The 26,799-nt window shown below is 41.2% G+C and overlaps 5 protein-coding genes across 8 annotated transcripts; 3 read left to right on the top strand and 2 right to left on the bottom strand.

Moving 5' to 3' along the window:
* Positions 1-396: 396 nt before the first annotated feature.
* Positions 397-7,376, bottom strand: ints11 (integrator complex subunit 11). Its single transcript, XM_062541178.1, has 17 exons — positions 7,050-7,376; positions 6,856-6,953; positions 6,660-6,733; positions 6,299-6,527; positions 5,985-6,083; positions 5,852-5,886; positions 5,616-5,754; positions 5,437-5,501; positions 5,059-5,248; positions 4,317-4,400; positions 3,934-4,023; positions 3,086-3,248; positions 2,716-2,826; positions 2,286-2,347; positions 1,960-2,102; positions 1,648-1,777; positions 397-533 (listed from the first exon to the last, which is right to left on the bottom strand). The coding sequence occupies exons 1-17, from the start codon at positions 7,075-7,077 to the stop codon at positions 471-473; spliced, it is 1,803 nt and encodes a 600-aa protein (XP_062397162.1). The 5' UTR covers positions 7,078-7,376; the 3' UTR covers positions 397-470.
* A 607-nt stretch (positions 7,377-7,983) lies between these two features.
* Positions 7,984-9,453, top strand: LOC134087588 (ceramide-1-phosphate transfer protein-like). The gene is made up of 2 exons (XM_062541176.1): positions 7,984-8,322; positions 8,582-9,453. Exons 1-2 carry the CDS (start codon positions 8,195-8,197, stop codon positions 9,102-9,104), a joined length of 651 nt encoding a protein of 216 aa, XP_062397160.1. The 5' UTR covers positions 7,984-8,194; the 3' UTR covers positions 9,105-9,453.
* A 1,229-nt stretch (positions 9,454-10,682) lies between these two features.
* Positions 10,683-12,060, top strand: LOC134087587 (ceramide-1-phosphate transfer protein-like). Its single transcript, XM_062541175.1, has 2 exons — positions 10,683-10,913; positions 11,248-12,060. Exons 1-2 carry the CDS (start codon positions 10,771-10,773, stop codon positions 11,768-11,770), a joined length of 666 nt encoding a protein of 221 aa, XP_062397159.1. The 5' UTR covers positions 10,683-10,770; the 3' UTR covers positions 11,771-12,060.
* An 847-nt stretch (positions 12,061-12,907) lies between these two features.
* ubxn10 (UBX domain protein 10) lies at positions 12,908-15,985 on the top strand. 3 transcript variants are annotated; one of them, XM_062542226.1, is made up of 3 exons: positions 12,908-12,944; positions 13,167-13,269; positions 14,883-15,985. In XM_062542226.1, exon 3 carries the CDS (start codon positions 14,887-14,889, stop codon positions 15,649-15,651), a length of 765 nt encoding a protein of 254 aa, XP_062398210.1. In that variant the 5' UTR covers positions 12,908-12,944; positions 13,167-13,269; positions 14,883-14,886; the 3' UTR covers positions 15,652-15,985. The 3 variants fall into 3 exon arrangements, with proteins under 3 accessions (XP_062398210.1, XP_062398209.1, XP_062398211.1); XM_062542225.1 differs by lacking the exon at positions 12,908-12,944 and having other exon boundaries at positions 12,956-13,269; XM_062542227.1 differs by lacking the exons at positions 12,908-12,944; positions 13,167-13,269 and adding an exon at positions 14,445-14,681.
* Positions 15,986-16,416: 431 nt separating this feature from the next.
* ddx19a (DEAD-box helicase 19a) lies at positions 16,417-24,296 on the bottom strand. Of its 2 annotated transcripts, XM_062541174.1 has the most exons (12): positions 24,111-24,296; positions 23,481-23,523; positions 23,337-23,387; positions 23,105-23,240; positions 22,909-23,001; positions 22,555-22,657; positions 22,291-22,405; positions 22,009-22,186; positions 19,170-19,407; positions 18,440-18,602; positions 17,958-18,149; positions 16,417-17,870 (listed from the first exon to the last, which is right to left on the bottom strand). In XM_062541174.1, the coding sequence occupies exons 1-12, from the start codon at positions 24,165-24,167 to the stop codon at positions 17,809-17,811; spliced, it is 1,431 nt and encodes a 476-aa protein (XP_062397158.1). In that variant the 5' UTR covers positions 24,168-24,296; the 3' UTR covers positions 16,417-17,808. The 2 variants fall into 2 exon arrangements, with proteins under 2 accessions (XP_062397158.1, XP_062397157.1); XM_062541173.1 differs by having other exon boundaries at positions 23,337-23,523.
* Positions 24,297-26,799: the final 2,503 nt, after the last annotated feature.

Here is a 26,799-nt window from a genome sequence, read left to right as displayed (position 1 = left end):
TGTTTCTGTTCTAAAAGAAATAGAAGTATGATGTTTTCAAACATAAGATATTAGTTGTTTTACAGACGGAAACTGGGTATTTCCCCCAGGTCTCATAACAGAGATGTTTTAAACCCCACATTTTATTATGAGACTGCCATGTGCCTTTGAGAGAGGGATCAGTACGTCATGAGAAGACTTGTGCCATGTCACAATGTCCTCTGAATGTAATCTGTTCAAACTAAACTGACAGACCACAGCTGTCAAACAGCTTTGCATTGCGAAAATAAACTGAATCTTCACATTGGACTGGACTAATATGGATAGAGAAATAAAGTAGAGTGTAATGTGCAATTTATGTAGGGCTACACATTGAATGTTGTTGGGTTTAAGATAATAGAGACAAGATAACTACTATTTAGTATAAAAGTATTTAATCTGTCCATCCTACAAAAGTCTACAAACAGCAGAAAAATAGTCAAAAAATGTGTTCACAGTCCAGCAGGAAGTCCTTTCTTCAGTAGGGTTGACAAAAAACTGCCCAGTTCTTCATCCTAAAGTCAATGATTACACATTAAAACTATGACAAAAAAACCCATAATGCCAATAACACAAAAACATAACCACAATGTGTTGTTTGTCAAGTACAGTACAAGCTTATTCTTACACCATGTTTGGGTCGATAGCAAGAGCGGGTTATATGTTACAAACTTTCCTCTGTGGGTTGGCGGCTGCTTCAAAATAAACCCTTCCATCTCTAGAAGGGGCGAGGTGAGAGTGATGCTGTACATCATCTCTAGAGTTGTGGTTTAGAAAGCGCACCATGGTGGCAGCCGAGGGGGCTCGGGTACTCTGTGCTGTGCAGAATACTGCAGTGCCATTGGCTGTAAAGCTTGTTCCACTTACACGCAAAACACTTTCCGGGGCAATAATCATTGCTGAAGATCAGGGGGCTCTCTAGTTTACAGTATGCTCTTGTATTATTGCATTGATGCGGATCATTGGCTTATATAAAGGGTATTAGAACAGGGGTCTTCAACTGACCCTGGGAACAACATTATGACTCAGAGGCAACCTGAAGACCGCTGTTGTGGGGTGTGAGGTAAATTAGTCATAGTGAAAGTTATTGAATACATGGTCAGGGGCCATCTGCAATGCTTTCAAGGACCACAAGTGGGCTGCGGAGTGCGGACCAATGGTTGACAGCCCCTGGTATGAACAGCGAAACCTCTCGTCTGAAACTTAACAGTTTCAGTATATGAACATTTGTGATGGACAGATGAAGTGGTAACTGTTAAAGGGACACTTCATCGATTAGCGTTAAGCTTTGTATCTTTAGAAAACCAGTCATGTTTTTGAATGGTCGTGCATCATTCCCTCAATTTGCCTTGAGATGGGAGAAATACAGATTTCAATGAAACCCATGAATAGGACTTCCTGCTTTCAATGATGTAAAATGATGATTTTTACATCATTGAAAGCAGGAAGTCCAACATTGAAATCCATATTTCTCCCATCCCAAGGCAAATTGAGGGAATAATGCACGACCATTCAAAAACATGACTGGTTTTCTAAAGATACAAAGCTTGATGCTAATCGATGAAGTGTCCCAAGCATAAGCAAGAGTCTGAACTGAAATCGAGGACAACATAGCTGGTCTGGGAGTACCTGGTAGCTCCAGGAGAGCAGGATGACCTTGATGTTGGGCTCCTCCGCAGTGGAGGACACTTTGATGACGATGGACTCCACCATGACCGTTCCGTCTGGGAGGTGCTGGATGGTGTAGGCTTTCAGCACGCTGCAGGGGAGGAGTTTGGACACTGAGCAACAAGACCCAAGATGGGAACTGGAAAACTTAATGCAGCTGAATGAAGCTCAGAGAGCCAGACCAGAGTTGAATGTTTACTCTGAGCACTGAGGTGTAATACTGTAACAATATCTGATAGGTAACTGATGTGGTGGATGTGGGCCTTTCCTGACCTCTTTAAGTGTGTGAAGATGCGGGTGAGAGTGTCTGCGTCGCTGTGGGGGTCCTGGAGCTGCACGCGACACGTGAACCGCAACTGGTGCTCACTCAGTCCTAGCTCCTTCAGGGCCTGATCTGGAGATACCAGCCTCAAGCTCTACACACCCACACACACACACACACACACACACAGTAAGCTTTAAAGTTCACAAGCTAAGTTTCAATGTCGTGTTCCAACACTAGTGACATTTTACAATACATCTTAATCCAAGATTTAATAAAAAATACATTTTATACATAAAATCTTAACCGAAGACAAAAAATATATAGAAATTCTTACATTATCTTTCATGATAAGGGTTCCATGCATGGTGCGAGGCTTTTTAGGATCTGGCAATGGTCCTGAGAATTTCAAAAACATAGAGAATCTGTGACACTCGTGAAAAGAATTACCGACAGGAAAAATGAACCAAGTCACCCATGTGCTGGATACAGATGAACTACAGATTTCAGATTATAGGTCTGTATTAACTGATCTTGCAGGCAGAACAATTCATTTCAAAAGGTGCTGTAGAAGATGACAAAGGGACCTTGTTAGTGTCTAAGGCCACTTTGAAATAAAATGACATTCTCCATTTCATGGACCACCGTCTCATTTGCAAGAGCCACAGATCTTTTCTTAAGCTTTGTTAACATGTCACTCCTGCTCAACAGAACACTGCACCTCCCTCAGGCAGCATACAGTACATTAGGCTGGGTGGAACTCTTACCTCCAAGGGCCATCTCCCTCTTGAGCAGGTTAAGGGAGATGTCCACTGGGACACTGGGATTGGTCTCCACAGTGGTGGTCTCCCCATTGGCTGGCATGAAACAGTTGACGCCTGCAAAAGACAGAATCAAAGGAGGCGTGCCGCATGAAACCACGAAAGGAGTTGTGAAATAATTAAATAAAAAATGGTGCATAACTGCAACTGACATGTAGGAATCCATAAGAAAGTCAATTCTTCGATTATCTAAGCCACAAAGGTGATTTCAGTTGTACAGTTAGTTATCAACCCAAAAAGTATGTTTACTACAAATCACACACATATTAACAAACTTTGTGAAAGGGGTAGTCTGAACGTCGTGTCGTGAACTTACTGAATTCCTGTTCAATCTTGTCTTTGAGGAACTCCATCTTCTTGGCCTCTCCATGCACCAGGAGGATGTTGCGGGGCTCTGCCATGCGGATCAGCTGCATGATGCCCTTAGCGTCCGCGTGGGCACTGAACGACATGTACTCCACCTGCAGTTTCACCTCCAGCTGGACATCAGGGAAGAGGAAGCACTTGCGTCATTCTGTGTCAACTCAAGCAGGAGGTCCCCCTTAATACCATTTACACCATTATTTACTATTCTGTAAGGACTATTTATGACCAAGAGAGGCCGCCAAAGAGGTCGCTACTGGAATGTATTTATGTGGAATTCAGTCTTTTAACAGTAAGGAACTGAATTATTCTTTTAAGAAAAGATGTAACAATGAAATGTTTTACATTGTTAACTCACAAGACTATATCCTGTGTGGAATTACTTTTTATAGTAATTCTTACCAAATATTCCACATTGGACTTGTTATACCAAATTGGACTAGCCTGGCTATCACCAGGTCAAGCTCAATCTTTTAAGATTGAACATTAGTCTGGGGAGTCTGCCCTGTATTTTCTACTGCAAAAGAAGCATGATCAACAGGCATAGTTCACATAGTTCATGTAGACCAATGATACGGAAGCGACAGGTGGATAAACCAGTTTATGAATGGTCTCCGCAGATTTGTAATGGAAGCAGGATAGAAACATGTGGAGGTTTCCAGCCTGAGCTGCAGGGCGAAATCCAATCGCCGGTAGATCAGGCTGGGTTTTTACCCAGTTTAAAATTGGACATAATTGCAGGCCAATTTCTGCTGATTAAATCATAATATCGGTATGACTCGGAACACTACGACTGCTTACCGTAGCTCTTCCTTCAATCTCCAACTTTTTCTGGCCATTCAGGATCTTGTGACCAATAGTTCCTTGGACGCAATAACCAGGCATGATGACCTAAGTAGAGTGGTTAAAAAGTAATTATATTCCCTCTGAGATTAATTGTTTAATTGTTACAGAGATGTTTACAAAACGCTTTTGCACACCTCTTTTGTAGGGACAGGTGCATCGGAATAGGTTACCCAGTTAAACTTGTGAAAGAAAATCCCTCACACTGTCCATTACGCATGCATATTCACCTGAGGAAGGTCTATGACCGAAATGTTGTAAATAAATATGCATGCGTAATGGACGGTGTGCAGGATTTTCTTTCACAATTGTTACAGAGATACAACACTGAAGGGACTCACCATGTTCTTCTCATTGCCAGCCCACTTCTTAAATATCTGTAGAGACTGACCAGCATGCAACATTCCTGGGGTAGCAAACACCACCTGGAAAATAAAGTTTAGGACATAATTATGTCATAATATACCATCTATAGCCATGACATTTTAGTTCATGTTACATGTTAACATTAACTACTAAGGAAATGTAGCCTGACTCTCGCCAGACCCTTGTAGTTCCGCCATGCTCCACCAGAGGCGTTTCGCTGAGCTCCACACAAGGGTCTGGACGCGAGGGCAATCCAAACCCCTGTGCCAGTGATCAAAAAATGAGCAGCCAATCAGGAGCGCCGAAGCGAGTGTTTGATTCAAATAACAATGGCGGCACGCAGCGAGGAGTCTTGTGCTGACATTGATTCTGCTATTTCAATCGTTTTGTCGAATCTATCGAGTATTCATTCTTTCAGAGAATAGTTTTGAAGACATTTATTGGTGGCAAGGATGTTTTTACTCTTCTTCCGACCGGGTTTGGCAAGAACTTGAAGAAGCCTAGCACGTCATTCAAGATAACAGGCAAGTGGTTTATCAAATCACATGCGAGGATGTTTTACAAGGACCCGCCTTCAGAAATACATCTCCTATCGAGAAGTCCCAGATCCTTGTGTGAAGCAGACAGCGAACTACAGGATCTGGCGAAAGTCAGGTTAAAGGAAATGACCATTTATCTGAAATCAATTGTTAAATGAAAAGCTAATCGTGTGCCTACCATTGGTCCAGGATTGTCTGCATAGGAACGATCGAAAGCTTTTATGTGTTTGAATTCAAACATGTTTCTTTGCACAAAGGTTTTGCGGATCTTTTGATTGGTCCACGTGATGAAGAGCTTGTAGTAATGGTTTGCCTTCTCTGTTAGGCCAGTTGAAAAGTAGATGGGAGCCTTGAGGTTCATTCTTTCCCTGGAAACAAACATAACACACTGTTTCAAGGAATCATCAATCAAAGGCAATACAGTTTGGCTTTAGAAAGCTTGTCAATCTCCAGACCGCACACATGCAGAGAGAGAGAGAGAGAGAGAGAAAGAGAAAGAGAGAGAGAGAGAGAGAGAGAGAGAGAGAGAGAGAGAGACACTACAGTACACTCTTACCAAAATGTTTCCAAGAGAATACAGAGCTCCTGTGCTCTTCCGAGAGCAAACACTGGGATAAGGACCTGACAACACAGATACTCATTTAGTATAAAGGACTACGATGCAAAAAAGGTTATGGCACTTTACAGGACAGAGACTGTTTCTCTTATTTTCAGTAGGTTTTGTTGTTTTATCACCTTTCCTCCCCTTTCAACAGTCTCGTGAACTTTCTTCAAGAAGTCCCTTTCTCTGCAGCGCTTTGAGTCACGGATGGTGGTCGCATATGTGGATTCTGTGATCAGAATATCTGGACGACACTTGTCAATCCACGCAGCACTTTGGAAAACACATGGTAATTAGGGTCTGGGAAGCATACAGCTAACATTGAGGAAATCAAATACTCGTCATTTATAGAAGTCTAATCGGGCCTTACCCCAAATGCCTGTCAGGTGTCATATTATAATCGCCCTGGAATAAAAGAGATAGAAATGTTCACATTATATCAGAACAAACCCTCCAAATGATTTATTTATGTAATTAGTCACATCCATCTTCATCAGACCCACCGTGTACACAACGGACTCAGCGCCCACTTTGATTTGGACCATGGCTGCCCCCAGCACATGGCCTGCATAGTAAGCCTTGATCTCCAGTTCATCATCCACCTTTGCAACAAAAAGAGAAAACCATGTTCATTCTATTGCATAAAGCACTCTCTAAACACAACATATCAAGCAATACTAAAGTAGTTCAAACTCTTTTTTTCTGTTACTTCCATTTATAAGTAGTATCCACTTAGAGACACCACTCAAAATATTTGACATTCAAAACAATTATAGTTATTTCTTACATCACAACAACACACCAAAGTACACAATACCTGGACTGTTTGATGGAGATTGATTGGAACAACTTTCTTCATGCAATCTTTAATCATTTGTGAGGTGAAAAAGTTGGTTTCCCCCTTCTTGTCCACTGTGATCTTTCTGAAGTCCTCCAGTAAAATGGGACATATAGCCTTGGTTGGGTGAGTCATGTAAATTGGGCCATCATATCCCACCATCTCACTCATGTATGGCAAAGCCCCACAGTGATCAAGGTGGAAATGGCTTTATGAAAGAGAAAAGAGAAAAGAGAAAATGTGAGCAAGAACAAGACAGATAGGTTCTTTGTCAGAGGTATTCATTATAGCTCTTATCTATGAAAACATATAAATAAGCAATTCTAATAAGTTAACAAACCTAATGATGACACAATCCAAGAACTCTGTCAAACGCCCGTTTTGTGTTATGTAGGAAAAATCTGGAAAACGTCTCTGTGGAAATAAAAATCATCTTTCAACTTTGGCTGCACCGTTTAGTAACATAAAAAGGAGAAACTAATTCCACATACATCAGCGCATATATAACCAGAAGGGTCATTCCTTAAATTACTCACATCATCGTTGTAGCCCATGTGCATCCCACAATCAAGCATGATGTTTTTGCCCCCAATAGAGACAAGTATGCAACTACGACCAACATCCTGACCAGCTCCTGAAAACGAAAAGAGGCCGGTTAACTGAAATAGATTTTTGTTCTCTGTTCGTTTTATTCAAACGGATGTGCATGTATTGCAAACATATTTCTTACCAAGAGGTGTTACTTTTATTTCTGGCATCCCGCTGTTTTCAGTGTAGACACGGATAAACAAATACGTGCAGACTGTGTACCTTCCACAGACTCACACTGGCATGATTTTAGCTAGTTAGCTTTGGCTGGGAAGGGAAAACCTTCCTTTCTTAGAATTTATTAGATTTATTTTCTACCAACAAGCGGCTTGGGCGTCTTCTAATAACTGAGCTGGTCTGCTAATTACCTAAAGCGGGTTTGCACACTAAATGTAATACTAACTTATACAAAACTATTTCAAATAGCTTAACATCACACTGCCTCAATTCCCAAACACACGTGCGCAGAAGCATTAGAAAGGTTTTCATTGGATGACTGTTTCACGTCAGGCAGACGTCAGGTTTCCCCTGTGAGAACATGTGATATAAATTCATAACTTTGATTGGCCAGTACTACTATGCAATGCCGGAAGTAACCAATGATTCCGTGTTCCGTGTTTACCACATAGACAGTAAAAGATATGGACAGAGCTATCACGTAGACGGCAGCAGAGACCGAGGAAGCAAATTTCAACGGTTTTTTTAGGTCTTCTTATTTCGTCATAGGTCTCCTGCGCAGGCTCAGGTGTCGTACATGTGACGTAGGCACGTAGTCTGACCTATGGCGACGCTTTACTCTCGCTGGACGCATGCGCCTTTAACACTTTAGCATTGACTTTCGAAAAACGTTAATTACTCAGCCGATAAGACAGTTACGAGATTATTATGTCAATTTCACAATGTAGTATGTACCCCGACAATAGAAAATGTTCATATAAAGGCTTAAAACGCTTCAGCTCTAACGTAATTTGATGTCAAAGTGGCGCTTACGCCCCATAGGATTCAATGGAATGGCCAGCTAGCCACGGTCTTCTCGTTAGCATGGCGGCCGCCATACTGTCTACACTCTCAGAACGTTCGCTGCCCCCTTGGTTTACCATCATGCATGCAGTACCAGTGTGTGTAAGGTAGAGTAGAAATGCACCAAAAGCGTGTCGACCTTCCCCAAGAAATGTGATTATTTGAGCAGGGACGTTCAATTTATATGTCTCTTCCAGATCTAGAAATTCACTAAACGCTGTCCTCTCGGAATTGTCTCTGACATCAGCAGTTCTGAACCGCAAGGAGATGGCAAATTCTGTTGAAGAGCAGAAGTTCAGTCTAAAGGAAGTACTGGACACTTTTAGTTTATGTCTCTCAGAAAATAAGGAGGTATACATCGAACATTACGTGGAAGGATGGCGTGGTCTCGTTAGGTAGGTCACCTAGTGTTACAGTATGTTCAATCTATCTGCAGTAGCAGGTGTAAGAAATTTAAGTCACCCATGTTAGTGCAGCATACGTTTCTACGTTTATTCCAGGGAATAGATGGTGACAAATCTGTACGATTGGTAATGTTGGTGGAGACTTCCCTCGGGATTGTCCTTTAGACTGCATAGAACAGAGAGTATTTCTGAACTTTCATTTCACTGTTGACTGAGTCACTCATTGTCTCTATTTCACTCTTTTCTGAAGGTTCATGAATAGTCTTGGAAGTGTTTTTTCCTTCATCGCCAAGGATGCTGTCAACAAGATTGAAATCCTTGCAAATTTCCTTAATGGTGAGAATGGGGCACATTACAGCACCATCCAGTCCATGGTGAAATATGAGCTAGATAATGGACTAGTTGATCTCACCAAACGTGACAAATACCCAGAGTCCGGCTCCCGAACCCTCCTAAGGCTGCACCGTGCTCTCCGCTGGCTGGACCTCTTTCTGGAGCGTCTGAGAACCAGTACTGAGGACGGTAAGACCTCCGTGATGTGCTCAGAAGCCTACAATGAGTCCCTGGCTCAGCATCATGCTTGGATCATCCGCAAAGCTGCTGGCATGGCGTTCTGTGCCCTCCCTGGACGCCTAACATTTTTTGAGGTGATGAATGTTGGTACACCGGAACAAGTCGTTTCCATGTTGGGGGATGCCCTGCCCCTCATTTCCGAAGTCTACGACATTACAGAGAAACTGTATGCCCAACATGAGCTTTTACAGTTACCATAGAGGTCATCTATGAGACACGTTACTACATACAGTCTTTGGGGACCTCTACTGTCTGCAGTACACATGCTCTTTTAAATCAGTCTGATGTCTGAATTTCCTTTTCTATCCATGAATGGGTATTCATATATACTAACTATGATGAGGCTGGACGGTTGAATGTAAAATATTATTGCCTGACTGCATTTAAATATTGAATATAAAGGCAGACTACAGACAACATTCCTAATAACATTACATTCTTTAAATGATGTCTGATAACTCTATATGAATTAAAAGGGACACTACTAATGAGTCTATATGTCATTCTTTGCTAAATATCCATCTGAAATAAACCTCTGAGAGAACTGAATTTTCCTGAACTGAGTTTTGTTTGCCTCAAGGATGTAATGGAATCTTTGCACAAGAGTATGTCATGGTCCACACTTTGTAGCTATAACAGCTTAAACTCTTTTGGGAAGGCTTTCCACAAGCTTTAGAGTCTGTTATGGGAATATTTAACCATTCTTCCTGAAGCGCATGTCGGGTCACACACTGATGTTGGACGAGGACGCTTTCAGTCTCCGCTCTCATTCATCCCCAAAGTGTTCTATTGGGTTTAGGTCAGGACCCTGTGTAGGCCAGTCACGTTCATCCACACCAAACTCTGGCATCCATGTTTTTATGGACCTTGCTTTGTGCTCTGGTGCACATTGATATCCCAAACTTCCCAATTTGGGAGCATGGAATTGCCCATAAATCTCTTTGTTAATGCTGAAGCAGTAAGAGTTCCTTTCACTAGAACTATGGGACTAAGTACATCTTGGGGATGGCCCCTTCCTGTTCCAACATGACAAGGTTGTTTCCACACCACATCACAAGGCTGTTCCAGTATACACACCCCACAACTGCAGAGTCATCATAGTATTTCTGCAGATGACAGGGTGCAGAGTTATGAGGGAAGTAATAAGGCTTGTGAGGTTGCATGATGTTTTCATATGGACCTTAACATTCTGGTAATGTTTGGCCACTTGAGATGATATCACATCTGGAATGGTCCCTGAAAGAAATGGTGAAAACTGAGAAAAGTTTGTACAATTGGCACAATTGCAAGTTGGTACAATTGGCAGCATGGTAACAGGGTTTGTGCCCTTTGGAATGAAAATATCACCTGCCAGATGCCTTTAAATGGTTTTTCCCTCATTCAGTGAGCTCCCATAAATATTTCAAAACATCAAATGCTCCTTAATACACCATAACGTACCCCATTTGGGCCAGGAATCAATGCAGCCAAGGTCCTTTCTTTCAACTCTCAAACTTCCCATTTTATTTTGAAATTACAAAGACTTCACAATCTTCTTGTTTTCAAGAAACAAGAAGGGACATTGAGTCTCTAATACAGGATGTGTGTTAATATCTACTTCCATTTGAGGCTGAGTCTCAAACTTCTCATTTTATCTTGAATTAACAATCCTTGTAGAATATCCCCCCAGCTTGTTCTTTCTTCCTTCTTCATTTGAGATGCTCCGCCCTCCTTAGTGTGGCTGGTCTATATATTCTTCACTTCTGCCTGCAGACCAGTTCCTCACCTGCTCTCAGCACGTTACCATTCTATTCTTCAGCTGCCTCTTTCAGATCAACTTTTCTCCTCCAACCTGTTGTCACTAACCTAAGTCAGCAATAATCAGTTATGGATTCTGAGGACATAGCAAATTCTGTCGAGGAGCCACCATTCAGTCTGAGGGAGCTACGGGACATTTTTACCTTATGCCTTTCAGAAGATAAGGAGGTATACATAGAACACTACGTGAAAGGATGGAGGGTTCTTGTGAGGTAGGTCACCTACTGTAAATGTTCAATCTCACTTGCTGACATATGCAGTTGCAGTATATTTCACCTTATGGCTTTATAAATCATGTAATCTGATTGATTGCAACAAATAAACAATGAATGTCAGACTTTTCTGCTTAGGCTCTTGGGTGCTCTTTCTTATTTTCAAGAAAGGTTAGCGGGGACAGACAAGAATGGACTTTTGAGTCTGCAGTAGGAAGTGTGACGGTGTATGTGCATTTGTGGTTAAGTACTCGTGCATGTCTGCAGGTGTGTGTGTGCAGTCATCATTATTTTAACCAAGAACCAATTCTTTCTCTTTCACTATTGTCTGAAGATTCATGAATCGTCTTGGAACTGTTTTTTCCTTCATCTCCAAGGATGCTGTCAGCAAAATTGACATTCTGGTAAACTTCCTTAATGGTGAGAATGGGGCACATTACAGCACCATCCAGTCCATGGTGAAATATGAGCAAGATAATGACCTGGTCGACATCACCAAACGTGACAAATACCCAGAGTCCGGCTGCCGAACCCTCCTAAGGCTGCACCGTGCTCTCCGCTGGCTGGAGCTCTTCCTGGAGCGTCTGAGGACCAGTAGTGAAGACGGTAAGACCTCCGTGATGTGCTCAGAAGCCTACAATGAGTCCCTGGCTCAGCATCATGACTGGATCATCCGCAAAGCTGCAGAAATGGCATTCTTTGTGCTCCCTGGACGCCCAACATTTTTTGAGGTGATGAATGCTGGTACCCCCAAAGATGTAGTTGACATGTTGGGGGAAACTTTGCCCCTCATTTCTGAAGTGTACAAGATTACAGAGGATCTGTATGCTCAGCATGAGCTTTTAGAATTGCCCTAACAAGTGTTACTCTTTGGTAGTTTGTGGAGACTGTTTCTTTCTGCAGTAGACACACTCTCAATAACCAGAATATCTGAATGGTCAAGGCTGCCGGTATGATAAAGCAGACCACATTATTCAACATAATTATCATTAATTCAATCTTTATATCAGATCCAAAAAATAGTCAAGAGCAATCAATCAAATCAATCAACAAATTTCCCTGTCATTATTTTCTGTAATCCTGCTGCTCCATTGGTGTTTGGCTGTTGCCTAAATTTCAAACGCTATTAATTAAATAAATACCTGCTGTCTGAAAAATGTGAATTTCTTGTACGGGTTTTGTTCATTTCAGGCATGCAATGTTATCTCTTTTTTTCTCATCAAGTTACACTTAACATGTTGAATGTAGGCTGTCTATTTTATCATTCTTCAATCCATCTTCTATCAGGGAAAATGTAATGGTTTATTTTTGTCAACGTTTAGGTGAGGTTGTCATAGCAGCACAAATACATTGGCAACTCATACTTAAGTTCTGCAAGCAATATGAAGGGAAGACATGAATAGGCACCCCATTGGGCCACGGGTCGATGCAGTCCATGTACAAGACACAACCACAGTTACCAAGTCCACTTATAAGTGACTTTGGGTTTGCATAAGGGTTGCGTCGTAACTGCATCATCCGCAAGGCTGTGGAAGTAGCATTTTATGCCTATCCTGTCCAACATTTGTCCAAGATTATAATAATTGGTATGGTACACCAACATATGTGGTTACCACGTTTGGGGGAACTGTCTTACATGGCTGCGTGTAGGTCTACAACATTACAGAGGATCTATATTCTCAGCATGATTTTGTATTTGCCATATTAGGAATAAGAACGGTTTGTGGGGACAGTTTCTTCACACTCTAGCCTGTAATCAGTCTATCTGTGTATATCCATCTTGTCCCTGAATGATAGTCTATCAAGATGAAGAAGAAAATAAACATTGCAATTAGATTCTTTAAAATGTATCTGACGGCTACAGCTAAAATATATTGACCAGATTTCTGAGATGAAAACTGAGAACATTTCCAGTCCAACTGCCTATGTCAAATAGGCCTAGGCCTATCTAATATTTTGACATACAAAAGCAGAACTGGTTTTCATGTAGGCCTGGGGGACTGTAGGCTAGCCTACCTGCAAAACAAGGAGGTAGGCCTAATGTCTGGTATCCCTAGAATTGCCATTTTCTCTTCTTTTTTAGGGGCAACAATCAAAGATTTGCTAACAATGCATTTCTTGCACTAACTTTGGTTAAAATGTTTGTGTGCAGGTGTTACTTTTCTGACCATTCCATTTATCAACATTTGCTGATAGGCTATTGCATTAGGATTTGATATCCACCTGCTTTGTTTTGTTGCTTTGGTGTTGAAGTTTAGGAAAGGTTGTCATAGCAGCACAAATGCGTTGGCAACAAAGTAACACTGAAGTTCTGCAAGCAATCTAAAGAAGTGGGCCTTTCTAAGTGAAAACAAAGGTAAGTTATGTCAAGATATTTCTATACGTTTGTTTATCTGTTATTTTTTTCCAGACGCATGACCAATCGATCTATTTCGGGTGTGTGATAGCCGACTGTGTCAATATTAATATTAGCTATCCTTGCTAACTATCAGTATCTGACTCATGATCTGACTAGCTGCCATTGCCAATGCCAACAGCTAACGTTATAGGACTTAGCATGAGGTAAGATATGTAGGGGATTAGCCTACGGTATGTTTTTATCTCATACCTTACCAGAAGCTTTCAAAGTAGTGGTATGTAGCGCCAGCAGGTGGTGTAGCCCAAGCCAATTAACACGGTAGCCTAAACGTTAAGTGACAGCCTCGTGGGCCACTGATGTTTACAAATCAAACGTTACCAGGCAATGCTTTTTTCAGGCTATTTCTCCGATCAGAATTGAACATTTCAAGACTATTTGTTCAACAACCACATCACCTAACGTTAGCCAAGTCATAACGGTTTTAATTTGTATGCCTAGGCCTACATAAACACCCTTGGTAGGCACTGATCAATGGTTCGTAAATAACCCTACGCCAACTACTCGTCATTTTCAAATAGTTCTGAATAGTCCTACCGCTCTAAACATTTCATTTTCAGCATTCATTATGTCTAGCCTGCATCAACATATTAAACAAACCTACATACACGTACTGTAGGCCTTTACATTCCACACTAAAGTGTCGAACTCTGTCAAGTAACTTATCATTTTTTCTTGTAAAAGTCTCTTGAATTAATGAGTTGCTCTCAGCTGATTTTTGATTTCATGAAGGGGATATCATGCATTGGACCAACCAGCTCTCAAAGCCCAGAGGTTCTTACTGTATCACCTTCACAGAAGAGCACAGTAGTTCTGCCCGGGTGTTTACATTATCATGCCATTGAAACCTCACCCATTAGTTAACCCAAGAAAGTGCTTTTAGAATGTGGACAACATGGCAAAGTGTTTTGACCATGTTCCTCAGTGACACAGGGACTAGGGGGCTAAAACCTGTTTAATAGCAATGAGTTTATGCAGCCAATCAACTGTGTGATGGGAAAACTGTAGGGTAATCAATCTTATTAATGATAACAAAAAAGTCAGAGTTAATAAGAAGGCTAAGAATAATGATGTACCACTACAATTTGTTTGGCAACTGATCCTCTGGTAGGAGAAGTCATTCCTTGCAATTTAAATCCCACTAACTCTATCACATTGCAGGGATGGTACAGTGGTGATATCTGTACAGAGGGCAATTGCACTTTTAATGCAGGCCTGTTAAGTTTAAGTTTAAAAAAAATGTGCATGAGATTGATTACCTATTGGTTAAAGGTTGCTTCGGCGGCTTCATAGCCAATGAATCCCAATGACGTCTGGGTAAAATGCAGTCAATGTTTTTGATGGCATTCCAGGTAAGGTTAATCTCTCAGCTCTGTAAACCCAGAGAGATGATGAAGCCTGCCATTTCCACTTTGTTTCATTTTGTTCAATATGAACTGCTGTGCCCGACAAAACTCCTTCATATGCTGAGTGATTCAGGTTAACTCCAAAAATGGCTGCTTCATATGTACTAATCAGTCGACCTCTTTGTGTATTATTCTGTCTCTGAACAGGAACATGCATGTCTCCATGTCAAAGTCTTCTAAAGGTCGCAAGAGAAACAAACTGGCTCATTCCCAGAGTTCAGACTCGGCAGGCATACACCCCTCGCCTATGACACCGCGCCCTCCCTTGCACGATCGCTGTATGCGTTCACGCGGCATACTTGTCAAGAGGAGCAGCCTGAGAACCACCAGTGACATCCCAGAGCTGGTGGAGGCCATATCAGCCCCAGTGCTGACCCTTAACAAATACAGGGTCCTGCCCTCCATCGAGAAAAATCCAGAAAGGGAGCCGAGTTTGAGGGGCATGGAGGAGAAGACCTCCAAACTCAGTCTGTCAGACAACGTCCTGCTCCAGCTGCAGTGCCCGCAGCGAGAACAGCTCCTCTCCCCCATCCAGACATACGACGCCTCCAAGAGCAGCCCCGAAATGAGTGTGCTGTCTGAGGTCCTGTGCAGGCCAGGCTCCCCGTTGGCCTACATGGAGTCACCGGAGAACCCAGCAGAAGAGACGCCCCTTGACAATCAGGGCAGTCTAACGCTCGCCATCCGGACCCCATGTGGGATCAGGATCGAACATCGTTTCAACCCCGATAACACCTTGCGGTCAGTCATCGCTGCTGCAGAGGCCCGACAAGGGAGACGATACAGACACAGCGTAGTTGAGACTATGGACATGCCCCGCAGAACCTTTACAGACCTTAACCTGACTCTAGCTCAGTGCGGCATTCTCAACAGGTCGGTGCTGTGCATCTCGTATGTGGATTTTGGGGATGATTGATTCTTTTATATGTGAGAATTCTCTTCAGAAGTCATAGGCATTATTTTTGTATTAGGTTTTTTAAAGAGAGAAATTGTATGTTAAGAAAAATGCTTAAATTAATGATATAGGTTATGTTAAATGATGAACAGTGATCGCACTTAGTCTTTTGCAAGAACTTATTTAAAAAAGAAAAATCAGCTGATACTCTACTGTACCTCTAGCTCAGTAAAATTCTCCTGTTATTGATCAGTAACTTTGAGCTTTTTTGAAATACATGCGTTCATCATGTAGCAATTAGAAATTGTCTCATTGCACACATGTATTGGTTTATCATTAAACATGATTTTCAGTATTTAGTTTGTCAAGATTATTTACTTTGTGAAGAGGTAGATAATCAAATGATAGTGGACAGCTTATACTTGGTAGTAACGTGAGGGAGAATTCCAACAATTTTTCACATTTCACAACAAACAAAACAATCAGTTCTACCTAGCTCCAGTTAGTGTTGCCAACAGCTTACAGCTCGCAGGCAGCTGAAGTGCTACGCTCTGGGGGAATAAACATGGGGTGCTCATAAACATGTCCCCTAAGTGTAGCAAGTCATTAAGACATTTACTCAAACTACAATGACTGGCACTATGGAAAAGACAAACTAACATGTGTCAATATATCACAGATTGAACCCCAGAATGAACTAAATTAAGTCATTGTAAAAATGAAATTGCTAAATACATGTATATAGTGGATATACTGTATGACAAATGCAAGCAAGGGAGAGACAACTGGGAATGTGCCATTAAGCATTCTTTATTACAATAATGATAAGAAATTAGCATAAAACCATAAACCCAGCCATGGAAAACGTTTTTAGGAGCTGTGATTTGATGGTTTAATTGCTATAATCTATGTAGTGCTTCATTTTTTTTAGCATTGCAGTTCAACAGCATTTGCAGCATCTTCAAAACAGTTTGTATGCATTCACAATCCAAACATAATATGCACACTAACTGCAGTACAAAAAGTGAAAACACATTTTGAAGGTGTTTTTTTCTAAATATAATATTTTTTTCCAAAAACAAATCTCACAATTCTAATCCTTCCTAACACTTTAGGTACATCTGAATAGTAATAATAATGCTATTTTTACTTGGTAAAAGTGCCTGACTTCCTGTCTATGAACAGAATATGCTAGCCAATATTGCAAGGAACATAAATTCACAGTCCGAACAGAACTCAAAAACTTCTCAAACATTTGGTCATTGAACAAAACGGAACATAGCTATTATTTCACAGATTAACAATTTAATCCTTTCTTCTCTTACCCCCCCTAAACCCAGATCCCGCTTGGCGAGATGAGATTTGCATATGTTTGCTACATTTTCCAAATTATGATTAAGGAGTTCCTTGAAGTACCTTAAATTGTGCCAGAAACAAGGTTCACTGTCAAAAGGAAATCAATGTGACAGTCTTAAAGGAATGTACATATTGTTTACTGTGCCTCTGAACCAAGTAGATGATGAGGTTAGTATGGAATAATGGTGTTTGAGTTCGACTTAATATCTGATTCTGTTGAAAATACTAATTTAATTAAACTTCTGAGAAAATGTCAACATCCCAAAGGAATAAATTAGGCACAGTTTCAATTTGACTCCCATGTCCAGTTGGAGTGCTTCAGGTTGTCCCACAGGATTACCATTTCACACACACGAGGTAACAACATGCTTACAAAGTGCAAAACAATACAAATAACAATATACACATTATTCCAGCAATGTAAATGTTGCCTTCTGTCATAATGGCTACATATACCTGCTCCCCAGGAGTCTGCCAGACCAGTAGACTATTTTTAGTAAGCACAGGATCAGCATCTGCAGTCTATAAAAACACTTCCAAAGCAAATTAAAACATGAGGGGGAAAAAAAGCCAAGAACCAGAACCCAAACTGAACTATTTGGCATCATACAGAAGCTGACCTGCTCTTTAAAACAAATTCCTTATTCATAAGGCTAAGACCTAATTTCATTTTATGTAAACATCTTTTGCCCCTTTGTCCCATGCAAAAAAGATAGAGCCCTCATATTACTTAGTAGTCAAACAGCAGTCTGATGTGAGGTAACTGCATACATAGCGTTCAATAAATGCAAGAGAGTGGTATGGAGCTGCACCTCTGTCTCCTTAGTTGGCGATTTTCTCAATTTCGTCAAGATCGTCCGTGTCCAATTTCAAAATCTTCTTGTCTAAAAGAAAGATAGGATATAGGTAATCCAGATAAACAATTCCTGAGTAAATTAAAAACATCTTAGACAAATAATTTCAATACGCACTGAAGTGATCTTGGATTGTGTTGAGAATGTCCATGCTGTGTTTGCTATCAACCATGTTGACTGCCAGACCTCTCTTGCCAAATCGTCCTGTACGCCCAATTCTGTGCAAATATGTCTCATTGTCTGGATTGCCATCTTTGTCCACAGGGAGGTCGAAGTTGATCACTACAGACACCTGTTCCACATCAATACCTGTCCATAAAAACATGCGGTCAGATGCAAGGCCACAGGACAACAAACAAAACAAGACATTTTTTCAGCATCACTTTAAAAACAACACTTAGCTCTACAAAATATTAGGTATAACATGACAGGAGAAGATTTAATTGGTGTGCGCATGGAAAAGATCTGTTTGTAAATCATCTCTGCTGAAGATCTCCTTAATTTAAGAAGATCTTCGGCAAGACGTAATCTTAAACTGTGAAGAACAGACCACATTAAGTATCAACCTTTATTGAACTGCATCAACCTACCAAACCTACCTCTTGCACACACGTTGGTTGTGACAAGGACTTTCTCCTTTCCTTGTCTGAAACGCTCAATGACTGCAGCCCTCTGTTCCACAGTCATCTCTCCACTGAGCAGTGCCACCTGATGGCCCTCTTTTGACAGCTGTCCTGCTAGCCAGCTAGCTGTCCTACGGGTCTGGGAGATAGAAGACAGACAGCTCAAGAACAACCTAAGACTTAGCGAACTGGGTTGTGTTTCTTTCAACTACATGGTTTAGTGACAGAGGAAGAGGTACATCTATTAGATATATAGATAGATAGATAGATGGATAAATACTTTATTGATCCCCAAGGGGAAATTAAATTATTACAAGAGCCCGATGGCTTTATCCTCCGACTGTACTTAAACAAGTACACTGTTCCAATCGTCGTTGTATAAAAGACACACACTAAGTGCACAGAGTTGGTGTTCTATTTGAGATGACACTACCCTGTTGACATTCACTCAATACACAGGCAAGTAGACAAATAGTGCACAGCACAGAGCCTGAACATATTCTGGCAGATGTATGTAGATTAGAACGGATTGCAAGCTAGTGAGCTCCTCTTTCAGAAGGTTTACCACTAATTACTGTGAGTGAAGATACCCAGATTTATCAACTAAACCACCCATTTAAAATACACCCCTGGATGATGGTGTGAAGGTGTGCAGACTGCACCAAGTCTTATTTGTCAGGCAAAAAGGCAAGCTCCTATTACTTACATGGCAAAAGATCATGGCCTGTGCGATGGTGATAGCTCCGTAGATGTTGCAGAGGGCAGAGAACTTCTCCTCCTTATTGCTGCACATTACGTAGTACTGCTTTATGGTGTCTAAGGTCTCCTCCTCACGTTTGAGCTTTATGATGTTGGGATCTGGGACGATCCTCTCTGCAAACCTCCAGACAGACTCCTCAAAGGTGGCAGAGAACAGAAGCATCTGGCAATCCTTTGGTAGCATTCTAGAGGTTGGAACAGAATCGGTAAATCAACTGTGTCACTGCCTCAAACTACATAGATATAAACTTCCAACATAAATGTCCATTATGTTACATCATTTACTTATAACTTAAGAGTCAAGGTTGGCTGATATGGTAGAACAAATATACAATTCTGCCATCAGGCTCAAAGAATCTTTTATTGCATTTCAACAAATTTCAAATGTAGCTGTTTTTTCCCTGTGATTTCAGGGTCTGCACATTGGGCTGCTAGCTAAACCAACCACTATCAAAGCAACTTGGACAGATGTTCTTCCTACATGGTTCTGTTTCTGCATTATGCAAATATTTGTACGATATCTAATCTCCAAACCAAACTGCAAACTGCATTATCGTGCACACTGATAAAGTTGAATAGTTTGCTTGTTCACAATTGTTGCTAACCCTAAGCTTGCTATCCGTTTCAAATTATGCTTTTTTGCTACCATACTATCTTTCTAATTGTCCACAGAACACATGATTTAACCGCAGAATTAATCACATTTGCACCACTTCTATTTCGTTCACTGATTAGCTTGCCTGGCAACACATTAGGGGTGTCACGATACCAAAAAATCAGTAGTCGATGCCAATACCAGTAAAATTACACGATTTTCGATGCCAAATTCGATACTATCGTTTTAAAAAAGAATTTTCTAAAATCCCATGTACTTAATGAATTTCTTTATTGAAATATTTGCAGAATACTGAAATATAATTTCTATAACATACAGAGCATAACAGAATACAGTATCCAATTGCAAGCATATCACATAGGCTTACACATAATTAATTAAATCACTTTTCTAATGGATTGTATAAAAAACAACTTGCATCGCCTTTTTATCGCTCTGCTTTCATGTGAATGATTTTTTCTACAAGATGTAAAGTCTTTATTTGAAACACACACACATTCTGTAACTCTATTTAATACATTCTATGAAATTTCTGATCTTCATAAATGCAAACTTTATGCAGATTATAGCCTACTATTGTTATTACAACTCCACCTCTTAAATTCAGCTGTCTGGTTGAAGCCTCAAAATATTGTAAACAAAGTAGCAGGCTAAGCTTATCATACTCTACTGGTTGGACTGTTCAGTTTCCCCACATGTGTTTAAGTTTCAAGGTAAGCTACTTTTTCTCCTTGGGACAGGCCCTTTTAAGTCTTGGAGTTGAAAAACATTGGTATTGAGATGGTCAGTCAACTTGAATGCAAGAGTTTTATGTCTGCAGCATAGCCTGCTAATGATGCTAACCGGATTTTAAACAGCAATTTAGCTAATCGTCTTCTGTGCGTCATTGCGTTCACGATTGTGAATGTTTTATTTGGATTACATGTGCATGTCGAGGGCGGGTGTGATCACGCACGAGAGCGGGCCAAGGAGAATGAGTTTACTTCTACTGTTTGGAAGGAGTTGCACGCATAGTCTACAAAAGTTGCGGAAGAACTATAGGATACTTCCACCCGGGCAGTGTCAGGTGCATCAGTACGACCACGCTTCCAGGAATAGACCTCTGAAGTTCGCCTACAAAAAAGCCACCATCTTTGCCCAAATAAGGAGATCCGGTATCTTGAGATTTTTTCTATGGGAAAATAACATGGGGATTTTCAATAATCACACCTGTTAAACTCTCGCGGGGATGATGACATTTGAAATGCAGACGTTTTTCCCTACACAGTTTTGTCCAGTGCCTTCTAGTGGATACTGTGATCTTCGGCAGGTGAAGACGGCACACTTTGATCTTTGCTACCGCAAAGCTAACTTACAATGCAACTTGCCATAGGCAGTTAGCTTCAATTAACTCCCGGATCTCCTTATATGGGCAAAGATGGCAGCTTTGGATCCTTTTTGTAGGCGAACTTCAGAGGTCTATGATCTGGTTGGTTTTCATGGAGACAGACGCTGTGTGCACGGAGGGGAGAGGCTGTGTGTGTGTGTGTGTGTGCATGTGTGTGCATGAGAGACAGACGCGTGAGTGACGGAGAGGGAGAGCAGGGAAAGGAAATTCAGCTTAATGAATGTTGCGTGTTTTTCAATAGTGTTAAAAAATAGATAAATAGGCTAAATAAAAAAGTAACGAAACGCAATATGTGGCGGACGGTGCTGAATCTGTTGTGGCGGCGCATTGCCACAAATTAGTCTATGTGTGGAACACTGTATTGCCCCCATCAGTTCCGGAAGAGTCGCAGCACCGATGCTTACGCTGGCGTCGGTGCTTACGGTGCTTCAAAAAAATAGGCATCGCCGGTGTTTTTTCATTTCAGAATCGAGAGGTATCGCAAGTATCGGTTCTCGTGACATCCCTACAACACATCCATTGTAGTATCCTGTGGCCTCTGTGGATGGGCAACTTCTCAATAAACTAGTATGGCTGCTATAGTTACCATTCATATTTTTCAAAGCATCGACCTAGGACTATGAAAAGTGTGAAAGTGACCTTTTTTTCTCTTCTTCATAGGTGTTCACCACTATAGATATTTCAGAACCTCTGCCAGCCAATCAAAACAGTACATTTCATCACTAGGGTATAATTGGAAAAAAATAAATGACCCTCTATAGATAGAAAGTGTACACGGTTTACCTCTGGATTCGAATGCTTTGATCTTGGTGGCCTTGCGTGGCGATCATGACATCCGCTTCATCCAGGACAAAAACGTTGATCTTCTTTGGGTCAATGAACTTGAGCTTCAGGCACCAGTCCAGCACAGTACCAGGGGTACCAATGACTATCTGCCCTTCTATCTTCTGTCCTCGTTCCACTGTGGATGTAATTAAGGCAGTAGATCCTCATTAGTCACACACTTGTTTTTGTCCAACTCAGTGACTCACAAAGAGTGATCTACTTTTACACTTGGACACTCACTTTTATTGCCTCGAATAGCATAAGCAAGTTTCACTTCAGGATAGAACTGTCCCATTTGCTCAATGACTTTGCCAGTCTGCAAGGCTAGTTCGTAGGTTGGCGAGACACATAGACACTGAAGACAAAAGGGTTCAAATCAATCAATATTGAAAATTGATCACTCTCACACACATAAGGATGATCGTATCCGTAAAATGAATAGCCTTAGAAATATGCATGGATGAATGCATTCATGGCTGCAAATGAACGATAATGGCCACTGACCTGAGTCCACTTGTTAGCTGGGTCAACATGGCTGAGCATGGCTAGCACAAAGGCTGCTGTTTTACCTGTACCAGACTGGGATTGGGCAATCAAGTTTTGAGGTCTGGAACCAGAGGGAATATACACGCTGAAGGGAGAGCAACCAAGCATCTATCATGTTGGTATATAACAGTGATTCTGTAATGCAGCTCAAGCTGATTTCAGAAACTTCAATTAAGATTTGGAAGTTAACATGTTAGAGGTCACCTTCACAATGAAATGTGCTTCACACATCTACATTCTTCACAATGTTTGGTATACTTATACTTTGCATTTCAGCTCAATGAAGATTTCACAATTTCTGTGTGAACTCACGGTTCAGCAAGCATCATTGGCAAGGCATTCTCTTGGATTTTGGAAGGCCTGTTGAAGCCCATAGCATAAACTCCCTGAAGCAGCTGAGGCTTTCTGCAATGAAGGAAAATAACATGGTATGGGGGCTTCTCTTGTTTATATCAGATCTTTTTTGCAAGAGTAAATTATGAAATGTATAAGTGTAAAACAGACTCACAGACGTAGCTCTTCAAATGATTTTACAGAGTACAATGGAGAGTTGGGATCTCTCTGAAGAACTTCGACTTGGTTGGTCGTATTCACAAGATTACTTCGGATAAGTTTATTCAGTAATGACTGAGCTGCCTTATCCTCTGCAAAATAAATAAATAAGTACAGAATATCAATTAATAACATTCACTTACTTGCTCTCATAAGAATAACAAACAGTTTCAAAATCGAACTCTCACCTTTCTCCTCTTCATCAGCTTTGTCACCGTCTTCTCCTGGTTTCAGTGTTCCTGAAGACAGTGATGTGGTGTTAGTAGGGGACGAAATACCCGAATCCCCCCCCCCCCCCCCCCCCCAAAAAAAAATGTTTGCATTTGCCTCACCATTGACGGGCTCTCGCTTTTCTTTGATATGCAGTGATCCAATCTAGGTTAGAAGAAAAACAAATAAGCCACATAATATTTATTTCACCTCATCCTTCTAAAAACAGCTTGAGAATGTAAAAAATGCTGGCAGTTTTTGTAAAACATTACGACAACTGTGACTATTAGATAACAAACTCAACGTGACAAACAGTCTAGCTTCGTCAGCATAAACACGTTTATGTCGGTCACATTGCTACTGAAAGTGATCACACTTCATCGTTAGTGTTGAGGGAACTCTGTCAATAACATGCGACTGCACGAGTGTCAAGATCTGGCTGCTAACAACTTTCTCAGAACTTAGCTGAATTCGTTGAGCACGCCGGTAAACTCGATTTCAACAATACCATCAAGTATCCTAACTCACAAGCTAGCAAACTAGCCACAATGGCTGTCGAACTGAGATGTCCATTAGATTCCCTGTCATGCAACTCGGCCATGTCAGACTGAAGTTCTGCCGTTAAATCCCTTAGTTGACAGCTAACGGTAGTTCGGTGCGGTGCCTAATGCATGCTTGCTCGGTTTTTAGCAGTTAGCTAGATATGCTAATATAATGTAATATTAAGCTATGCTAGCAAGCTCTAAACTTACGGAATCGGCTGCAGCCTCTTGTTCATCAACTGCCAGGGCCCACGAGTCAGTCGCCATTATACTTATTATTCTGCAACTAAACTAATTTACTACAAACTGTTTGCTGTAATCTGCCCACAGCTCTATTTCTGGGCGTGTTTCTCTAGACTAGCCTCTCACTACCACGACCGGCCAAAAGGGACCAACAGTTAGACAGATCCGTGTTTAAACCCAGTTCGGATGAAACTATGGGCAGAACTATAGTTCCACTTGCGTGCAACATGCAGACTTCCACATAATGTTGAACTGCATCGACTGTGCATTTTTTTTTCTTTTTAGCTTCCTCAACCTGGTGGTCTTCATGAAACATTCATGCTTATTTTGACCATTATTTAGATTGATATATTTTTTGTTTTGTGCAATTCTCCCTTACAGAAAAATGTCGTAGGCCTAGGTAAGATGCGTGGTAACTGACCTACCATAGATGTCATGACCTCTATTCATCATTTAGCCTATAGTAGGCCTAGGCTGTAGCCTAATTTGTGGTAGGATATGTTGGGCAACGTCAGACTGGAATGCGAATGTGAAATTATGTATTCACAATTGGAAATGGAAAGAAGTTTTGTATACAGCCCAGTGACGTGCGGTCAGGGTAGGCAGGGTAGGCAGTGCCTACCCTGAGTAAATATCATTTTAAAACGAAGGATGACACGTATTTTTTAAAAATATTATTAAAGGCTCACACTGAAGTCACAAACAATACAATTAGAATGCAATTTCAATTCTAAAAAGTAAATGTACGTCTTATTTAAGGTCAAAAACTCAAACGTGAAGGCTTACGCAAACAGCGATTCACAACACTGAACTACGCAGCAAAGCAAACATGCCTGGTTACCATGGGAACGCCCAAGCAAGCAGTCCCAAAGCTTGCTTGAATTCCAAAGGCCAGGGTAGGCTTGTAAGGTCTCTGCCTAGCCTCACCATTCATTTCAATGCTGCGAATTTCGGAGGTTGCGCATGCGTATTACATGATTCATGCGAAAGTTTATGGGGAGAATAAGCATGCTTATTCCCGCCAAGCGCTCCCTTTAGAACGCAGATAAGCCAATGGCAGTCCGGCCTCAACGGGACTCGGGACATCAGCTCAGACAACTCCAGATATGAAACAGCAGGGAGGAGGTAGCCAGTTACAAATTAATGGTGGATTTATGTAGTTTAGCTAATTAAAAACCCAGACGGAGAACCATGGTCAACCAAGTACACCGAGAGGCTAGAAAACGAGGTTATATTTCATCAACAGTAGCCTACAAGATGTCTGACGTTTGCAGCAGGTCTACTAAAGAAGCCAACAACGCACCAGGTATTCACTAGCCTATCCAGCATGTCACGGGCAGAAAAAAAAGTTTGGGTCTCAGTTACTGTAAAACGATTTCCCCCCTCTTAATCCCCCATAAATACCAGTAGGTCTAGTGAGGGAAATTAGCTTAGGCTATTTGTTATTAAAATATGATGAGGAGGACCCCAACGAATTTTCTTCCTTATTTCCTTCTCAAACTACGTTGAAATTGCATCTTTAACAGCCCAATTTTCAAAATTTCCCGGGGGAGAAACCCCCGGACCCCCGTAGGGTAAAAAATAAATGTTTTTTAAAAATGCACACCTAGTGACGCCTCTGAACCTGTAAAATGACTAAGTAGGAGGAGTATTACCATGAAAATATAGTAATATTTGCGAGTGTATGGATGGAATTTACACATGTGAATGGCCACTGCCTACCCTGCCACAGACCTCACTGCACGCCACTGATACAGCCTACACATGAACTGACGCATAGCCTATGGATAGGTTTACGCCTGCTGAAATCTGTATTGAGGAACTCAAGCTCAAGAGAGGTAGGCTGACTATCAACATTGTAGGCCTACCAGAAGTTCAATTAGGCCTAGGGCCTTACCACACACAACCAAGGGGTCCCCGCCCTCCCTAATCTACCCAGCCCCACCAACATTCACCTTCATATTTAGTAGGCTAGTTTGCAACACTTCTGTAGGGCTTACTATAAATACAGAAATCTAACATGTCAACTATTTCCTATTTGAACACACTGTCTTCAAAACACAACACCCATGACCCAATAGACCACAGATATATAGGCCTAGACTTTACAGAAATCTAACATGTCAACTATTTCCTATTTGAACACACTGTCTTCAAAACACAACACCCATGACCCAACAGATCACAGATATATAGGCCTAGACTTTTTTGCGCTTGGGCTAAAACTCGCCTATCAGACGTACAAAGCAACAGTGAGTTTACCTCTTCAACGGAAATGGAAAGCAACCAACCAACAAGGTATAGATATGGAGGAAGAAAAGGAGAACCAGATTTACATATAGGCAATATAGGCCTAGGCTACAACATGAGATTCAAGCAACATTGATTGACTAAGTTGCAAATTGGTGGAGTCACTCCACTAGTATGAGAGACCAGTATGGACAAATGCGATACTTTTCAGTCTCCACAAATGATTTCACTGCACCCTCATGTTTGTATATTCTATTTAGAATATGTTCTGTTTGTATTCCAAAATTGGGAGATGGGTAGGCGTACTGAGTGTTTTTCGAGTGTGGGCAGAAAAAGATCCTTATGTCTGATGTTGTGTGTTGTGTTTGGTCAATATCTTCTTGTAGCTTACTCTAAATGGTCCTAA

Source organism: Sardina pilchardus, chromosome 7 (assembly GCF_963854185.1).
Source record: "Sardina pilchardus chromosome 7, fSarPil1.1, whole genome shotgun sequence".
In the NCBI taxonomy this organism is placed as follows: Eukaryota; Metazoa; Chordata; class Actinopteri; order Clupeiformes; family Clupeidae; genus Sardina; species Sardina pilchardus.
This window is presented reverse-complemented; position numbering and strand designations above follow the sequence as displayed.

Bases quoted from the DNA above. Each gene is read 5' to 3' on its own strand.
- ubxn10 (XM_062542226.1), top strand. From the start codon at position 14,887: ATGCATGTCTCCATGTCAAAGTCTTCTAAAGGTCGCAAGAGAAACAAA.
- LOC134087588 (XM_062541176.1), top strand. From the start codon at position 8,195: ATGGCAAATTCTGTTGAAGAGCAGAAGTTCAGTCTAAAGGAAGTACTG. The intron at 8,323-8,581 runs GTAGGTCACCTA...TCTTTTCTGAAG, and splicing joins GGATGGCGTGGTCTCGTTAG to GTTCATGAATAGTCTTGGAA.
- ddx19a (XM_062541173.1), bottom strand. From the start codon at position 24,167: ATGGCGACTGACTCGTGGGCCCTGGCAGTTGATGAACAAGAGGCTGCA. The intron at 23,241-23,336 runs GTGAGAGTTCGA...TTTATTTTGCAG, and splicing joins AGCTGATGAAGAGGAGAAAG to AGGATAAGGCAGCTCAGTCA. The intron at 17,871-17,957 runs GTGCGTATTGAA...TCTTTCTTTTAG, and splicing joins CACAATCCAAGATCACTTCA to ACAAGAAGATTTTGAAATTG.
- ints11 (XM_062541178.1), bottom strand. From the start codon at position 7,077: ATGCCAGAAATAAAAGTAACACCTCTTG. The intron at 5,755-5,851 runs GTAAGGCCCGAT...TGTTTTCCAAAG, and splicing joins ACACCTGACAGGCATTTGGG to TGCTGCGTGGATTGACAAGT. The intron at 2,103-2,285 runs GTAAGAATTTCT...GTGGGTGTGTAG, and splicing joins CCCTTATCATGAAAGATAAT to AGCTTGAGGCTGGTATCTCC.
- LOC134087587 (XM_062541175.1), top strand. From the start codon at position 10,771: ATGGATTCTGAGGACATAGCAAATTCTGTCGAGGAGCCACCATTCAGT. The intron at 10,914-11,247 runs GTAGGTCACCTA...TATTGTCTGAAG, and splicing joins GGATGGAGGGTTCTTGTGAG to ATTCATGAATCGTCTTGGAA.